The following is a 7370-nucleotide window of genomic DNA, read 5'->3' on the forward strand; positions in this document are numbered from 1 at the left end:
TAATTCTAATCAATGCTCCTCGAATAGCTTAAACTATTAGACAATTGGTGTTGCTAGTGTGAACTATTTTGCATTTTTCGAGCCCATGGCACCCCCAGGTGTGCCCTAAGCTAGAGAATACGCAAGTTTTGCACTTCTATTTTTTTTGAAGGCGTTTTGCACTCTTATTTGATCTTGAGGCTTGTGAAAAGTTGTTGATTCATGAATATATAATGTTTCTCTGTGTGTGCGCGCGTTAAAAGTTTACCGACGTAAAATTAGACACAATCAACTTCTTAATCATGAGTTTTTTCATTACGGTTCGCTTCCATGTGGTGACATAATCGGTGGTGTTGGTGATTGGGTGATGATAAGGCAATGATGTAACACAATAGTGAAATTTGTCACCAAAGAGGTAAATAACTAGTTGGGTTGGGTAAAAGCGCAGATCGCTACAGGTGGTTGGGAGGATGCATCTTCTCGTTTTAGATCAGGCGACAAACAAAATCAAGTGCAATTTGGTGAAAACAAGTAGTCTTATTTCTATGTCCTGCACATACGTACATGCATTTATATACAACTAGTCGCAAGGCTAAACTAACAGCAAAGACTACAACTTATAAATAGAGCTAGAGGATACATAATTTCTATTAAGAAAAACAAAAATCCTCTAACTTAAGTCACGTGACATTAGGTCCCTGACATATGGTTCCACATGCCAATGACTGCTAAGTATTTAAACTTAAGTTAGAGACTCTCAAGACAAGACAAAAGGAAACATCAACTATTCTGAGGTCCCGTGTAAATAAAGAATCATCTAATACATTAATCTCTATAGGATTGAAGGCCTCAAATCAACTAAGATCTTTAATTGAAATTTGATCACCCAATTTTAATCGGATCTATAATTTTAAAAAATCTTTTATTTAATCTTTTGTACAATACGCTATGATCCCTAATTATCAAATCTTCATAATTGAATGATGCTTCAATTTGATTTTAACCCGGTCCACAATATTTCAAGGAGCTCTCCCATTTAATTATTTTAATTTTATATGTTTCTAAATTTAAAGCTTTTTCATTGGTATTCTATTTTGAATTTGGTTTACGGTTTTGGTCGTGCAAACGATTTTTCAAATCAATCAACAACAACCAGCCTACGAAAACAAATCAACCCTTCGCAGACTCCCATCACCCAGAAAAAACTGCGACCCATGTGGTACTATAGCACGAATATAGTATATACAACCATCGATTAAAAAATATCCCCATATAAATATGGGTTGATTAGCAGATAACACAAAATCACACCGCAAAATGCCTACCAAATAAACACATTGTAAATAAACATAAAACACACTCCATCATCTCCTCCACCTGTCAAAATAAATATTCCGCCAGTTTGAATATAAGAGTTATTAGTTTTTGAAAAGTCAAATTTCTTTAACTTTGATCAGGTTCAGAGTCAAAAATATCGACATCCAAAATATTAAACAAAAACTAAAAATTCCTTTTATGATGAATCTAATAACATCCATTTCATATTATGAATTTTGATATATTTCTTTTCAAGTTTGATCAAACATAAAAAAGTTTGACTTTTCAAAAAAGTAATACACCATATATTTCTAAATAGAACGAGTAAAGAAATTTAAGAATCCCAATAAGTTCAACGATGCAGCAGAGCGCGCTCAACCCTTCTAATATAATATGAAAGTATAGGTATAACAAATTCTACAAGAAATGCTTTTCCCACATAATTCGTGAATATCAATGATGTTTTGACATATCCAATCACCCACTCTGCTCTGAAATTCGAGAAATGAAAACGTTCATAGAAGTGGCGCTCACTCGAGCTTGCGGAAAAATATCTTTGAAATCAACAAGGAAACTTTTTTTGAACACAGTACAGGCACATGCGTTCATATACACATATATACACTCATCAATATGAATGCACACACGTACACCTACCTCTATGAGCACTTTCGTCAGGCTGAGCGATCATATCATCTTGAGATTTATGAAGCCATCGTAAACTCCTCGTCGTTGACGGGAACGTCTTATTTCACTAATGTGCATCACCAATTTTTTTTGAAATAAATTAAAAAATATATACGAGCGTGAGGACTTGAACTCTGATGACCTGAAAATATCATAATTCTTCTAACCATCTAATTAGGGGTTTGTTCGCAAAGGAAACGTCGGTTTTGGTTCATGAGCATTTCGATTATTGTTCTTGGTTTAGTTTCTTCGGCTTGTTTCAGACGGCACGCGCTAATTTTGGATTGAGTTGATCAGTAATTAATCAGGGTAGGGGCGTAGAGCCCGACTGCATAATAATAGAGATAGAGAATGTGACCGCGGAAAGCTGACGAGCCTCTTTTTTCGTCACTGACAGTGGGCCGCCACCATATCCGTTCGACGAGTCAGCGACCACTCCACACGTTTTCTCTTCTTTTCTTTCCTTCTCCCAGCAGAAAGGAAGCTGGTGAACGAAAGCAAAATGGCCCGCACGATTAATCCATGTGTACAAAGAAAAGGAGCAGCCGTGGCGTGCCTTTCCAAAACAGTTGAAACGGCGACCGCTCCGCTCGGCAGGCAGCCACCCCGCGTACGTCTCCGGCCCGCCGCCGTCGCTCTCCAGCCAAAATCGGCCCGCAAGCAAACCCACACCCGACAACCACCCCTAGACCCTAGTCGCCTCCCACCACCCCCATACGTACCGCTATATAAACCACGGTCGGCACGCCAAGAGACTGCGAGCTTCACCAACACCAATACGTTCGTGCAGTTGCAGTGCAGAAGATTAATAATTCAGCTCGTGCGTGCGTGCGTGCGCCATGGTGAGATCGCTTCCGTCTGTTTCGATGGAGGGGAGGAGGCTGGAGGAGGAGGAGCAGGAGCAGCGGGAGGTGCTGCTCATCCACAGCCAGGTGAGGAGGATCAAGCGGGAGGACGAGGAGACCCGGAGGCACCTCCTGAAGCTGCAGCTGCTGGAGACGAGGCCGGCGGCCGGGCACGGGCAGGAGGCCTCGCGGCCGGCCTCCCGCTCGCTGTCGCCACTGCGGCGCTCCGGGAGCGCCATATCGGTCGGTGACTGGGCCTAGTCACCTCGCCTGGCCGGCCCGCCGGCGTAGATACATAGGAGAGCGAGCGCGCGAGCTATATATATACTGTATGTGTGAGCCATAGTATAGTACGATGCCTGTTCATGCTCTCTGCGTGCATGGAACCAGAGCTTAGTTGATCGATCTAGCTGCTTTACATGCTCTGTTCCAGTCGACTTTTCTTCTTCCGTTGTAAATATACGAAAATTTAGTTCGTGCATCTACTCCATCCATCTTCTTCCATTGCTAGCCTCTTCAGAATTGATTCGGTTCTTCGTGAGTTTCGGCATGGAAATCCGCAGAAAACGCCGGCGAATCGGGCATGTCACTGCCAGTCCCGGATGATGCGCCTCAGGCAAGGCAGCGGCCAGCGGATGAGACGAGAGGCACAGATCGACGGAGGTAGCCAACATTGACTCGGAAGTATAGCATCGGTCGCATCCGCATGTGTATCTTCTCAGAATAAAGACGAGATCCGCATCTGTCATGTGGGCTAGGCTATGTTGTGCACGTGGTTGAACGCCGGAGCGTGGCATTGACACGCGGGAGGAGCACTAGAACCAACAGCGGCGCCGCACAGCAATAATTCAACCCAGCTTCCATGGTTTGTCCAAACCTTTTTCACAGAAAATAGCTTTGTTTTTTAATACTATAACCAAATGCGTTGCTGACACGGCATGCAGCCACCAGGGGAAGCATCTATCGGCTTCGCCTCCACGTCGCGGTAGCCAGCGGGCTGGCGTGTCCACGTCCAAGATAATAATCGAGGCACTCGCTCGCACGACGTCTGACGATTCACGATTAGGAATCGGGCTATTTCTTTTGTTTGCCCTGCACCGCACGAATATACAGCTCGCGTGCGTCTCAAAAAAATCAACAGAAGGATTTTACCTCACCTCTCATCGATGGCCCTATTTAGCCCCCTTCCTTTCATCGTTCAAAGCCCCGTCATCCTTCTTCTTCCTTTCGATCTTTTTCGTTGACGTGTCGATACACCGACGACGAGGTAATCTAAGCTCCTTCATCGGCCGGCAGTCCACAGCGACGACGACTCCCCTTCTCAACTTCTCCGATCCCTCCCGCGTCCCCCTCCCGAGTTGCAGCCATGGTCTCTGTGAGTTCAATCACCTTTTTTTCTCACTGTTCGTCCGAACGAGATCGGAGAGGATGTGGTCATAGGGTTAGATGTACAAGCATGTGGTAGGATTGATTCATGCATTGATCCGTAAACAGATGCTACATTTTAACGTTTTAGGAGCTATTTATGTTGGATCTATGTAGCTAGAGTAGTATGATAGTGATGAACACTATGGATTTGTATCATGCTAGAGTAGATAGTTCTGATGTTGAGGTAGCTATTGGTGATGGATTTATATCTAGTTGTCATGTATGTTCCTACTTCAATCGATCGTCTGGTTGTGATGTTGTGGTACTGCGTGTGCTATGCTTACAGTCTATGCGTAAAATTGTAGGACATGACCACGTAGATGCAAGATCTTAGTCAGGCCTTTCTCCTCGCGGACAGCTTGTACACGACCTACTATGTGGAGGATTTGCACCCCCTCCTCAAAAAGAACATGCCTACTGATTCAGAGGTATTCGAGGTGTCACCTGGTCCTTCTATGTTTGTGAAAGTTGTGCTCATTGAGCCAATTGCCACTTCTGCTACCGTTGCACTGAAGTCCAAAAAAATGGTAGAGGAAACAATATAAGGTGACAGGCATTCATGTCCATATTCGTGCTAAACAAGATATGCGAGCTCATCTCTAGTGGGGTTAGGAGTGACAAGGGCTTCAAGGAGGTGCACTTTAATACCGTTGCCAAGCAGGTGTTCGAGTTCTGGGGCCAGGAGATGAGTGCCACCCAGGTGTACAACCACGTGAGAAAGTGGAGAGCTCGATGGATCCAAGTGTCCAAGCTGAGAGACCATAGTGGTGCATGTCGAGGGGATGAACCTGACAGTAGCACCAGGGGTACGTACGGATGGTGAAGCCTAGCTACAGTGCAATGGTAACACTCGGATGTATGAGTTCATGCCCCACTCGGGAGTGGTAAAGACCCTATGTCTCGAGCCCACAGGCTTAGTGTTGCTTATGGGGGGGGGGGTTGAATACACATAATGTTGGAAATATGCCCTAGAGGCAATAATAAATTAATTATTATAATATTTCTTTGTTCATGATAACCGTTTATTATCCATGCTATAATTGTATTGATTGGAAACACAATACTTGTGTGGATACATAGACAAACACTGTCCCTAGTAAGCCTCCAGTTGACTAGCTCGTTGATCAAAGATGGTCAAGGTTTCCTGACCATAGGCAAGTGTCGTTACTTGATAACGGGATCACATCATTAGAAGAATCATGTGATGGACTAGACCCAAACTAATGAACGTAGCATGTTGATCGTGTCATTTTTATTGCTACTGTTTTCTGCGTGTCAAGTATTTATTCCTATGACCATGAGATCATATAACTCACTCGCACCGGAGGAATACCTTGTGTGTATCAAACGTCACAACGTAACTGGGTGACTATAAAGATGCTCTACACGTATCTCCGAAGGTGTCCGTTGAGTTAGTATGGATCAAGACTAGGATTTGTCACTCCGTGTGACGGAGAGGTATCTCGGGGCCCACTCGGTAATACAACATCACACACAAGCCTTGCAAGCAATGTGACTTAGTGTATGTCACGGGATCTTGTATTATGGAACGAGTAAACAGACTTGCCGGTAAACGAGATTGAAATAACTATGCGGATACCGACGATCGAATCTCGGGCAAGTAACATACCGAAGGACAAAGGGAATGACATACGGGATTATATGAATCCTTGACACTGAGGTTCAACCGATAAGATCTTCGAAGAATATGTAGGATCCAATATGGGCATCCAGGTCCTGCTATTGGATATTGACCGAGGAGTCTCTCGGGTCATGTCTACATAGTTCTCGACCTCGCAGGGTCTGCACACTTAAGGTTCGACGATGTTTTATGCGTATTTGAGTTATATGGTTGGTTAACGAATGTTGTTCGGAGTCCCGTATGGGATCACGGAAGTCACGAGGGTTTCCGAAATGGTCCGGAAACGAAGATTGATATATAGGTTTGTCTCATTTGGTTACCGGAAGGTTTTCGGGCATTACCGGCGTTGTACCGGGAATGACGAATGGGTTCCGGAGTTCTACCGGGAGGGGCCCACCCACCCGGGAAGAAGTCCAAAGGCTTTGTGGGGGCACACCAGCCCTTAGTGGGCTGGTGGGCAAGCCCAAGAGGGCCCTTGCGCAGGAGATAAGGAAATCAAAAGAAAAGGAAAAAAAGGAGGTGGGAAGGAAGGGAAGGACTCCACCTTCCAATCCTAGTTGGACTAGGATTGGAGGTGGACTCCTCCACCTTGATTCGGCCGACCCCTTGGGGCTCCCTTGAGCCTCAAGGCAAGGCCCTCCCCCTCCCTCCTATATATACTCAGGTATTAGGGCTGATTTGAGACAACTTTTGCCACGTGCATCCCGACACCTCTACTTCGTAGATTTCCCTCTAGATTGTTTTTCTGCGGAGCTCGGGCGGAGCCCTGCTGGAATAGATCACCACCAACCTCCGGAGCGCCATCACGCTGCCGGAGAACTCATCTACCTCTCCGTCTCTCTTGCTGGATCAAGAAGGTTGAGATCGTCGTCGCGCTGTACGTGTGCTGAACGCGGAGGTGCCGTCCGTTCGGCACTAGATCGGGAAGGATCAAGATGAGATCGCGGGACGGGTTGCGATGAAGTTCGCGGGACAGATCGTGATGAGATCGTGGGATGGAGTGTACGACTACGGTGATTTGAATAACGCAAGCTGTTCCACTACATCGTCCGCGTTTCTTAACGCTTACCGCTGTGCGATCTACAAGGGTATGTAGATCTGAATCTCCTCTCGTAGATGAACATCACCATGATAGGAATTGCGTGTGTGTAGGAAATTTTTTGTTTCCCATGCAACGTTCCCCAACAGTGGCATCATGAGCTAGGTTCATGCGTAGATGTTATCTCGAGTAGAACACAAAAGTTCTTGTGGGCGGTGATGTGCGATTTGCTTCCCTACTTAGTCTTTTCTTGATTCCGCGGTATTGTTGGATCGAAGCGGCTCGGACCGACATTACTCGTACGCTTACGAGAGACTGGTATCATCGCTACGAGCAACCCCGTTGCTCAAAGATGACTGGCGAGTGTCGGTTTCTCCAACTTTAGTTGAATCGGATTTGACCGAGGAGGTCCTCGTAGAGAGGTTAAATAGCA

The 7370-nt window shown here is 45.4% G+C and overlaps 1 protein-coding gene across 1 annotated transcript; it reads left to right on the forward strand.

The window, feature by feature from the left end:
* The first annotated feature begins 2746 nt into the window (after nucleotides 1–2746).
* Nucleotides 2747–3313, forward strand: LOC123396379. Its single transcript, XM_045091331.1, has one exon. It carries the CDS (start codon nucleotides 2823–2825, stop codon nucleotides 3087–3089), a length of 267 nt encoding a protein of 88 aa, XP_044947266.1. The 5' UTR covers nucleotides 2747–2822; the 3' UTR covers nucleotides 3090–3313.
* The last annotated feature ends 4057 nt before the right edge of the window (nucleotides 3314–7370 follow it).

The sequence above is a fragment of the Hordeum vulgare genome, chromosome 5H (genome assembly GCF_904849725.1).
Source record: "Hordeum vulgare subsp. vulgare chromosome 5H, MorexV3_pseudomolecules_assembly, whole genome shotgun sequence".
In the NCBI taxonomy this organism is placed as follows: domain Eukaryota; kingdom Viridiplantae; phylum Streptophyta; class Magnoliopsida; order Poales; family Poaceae; genus Hordeum; species Hordeum vulgare.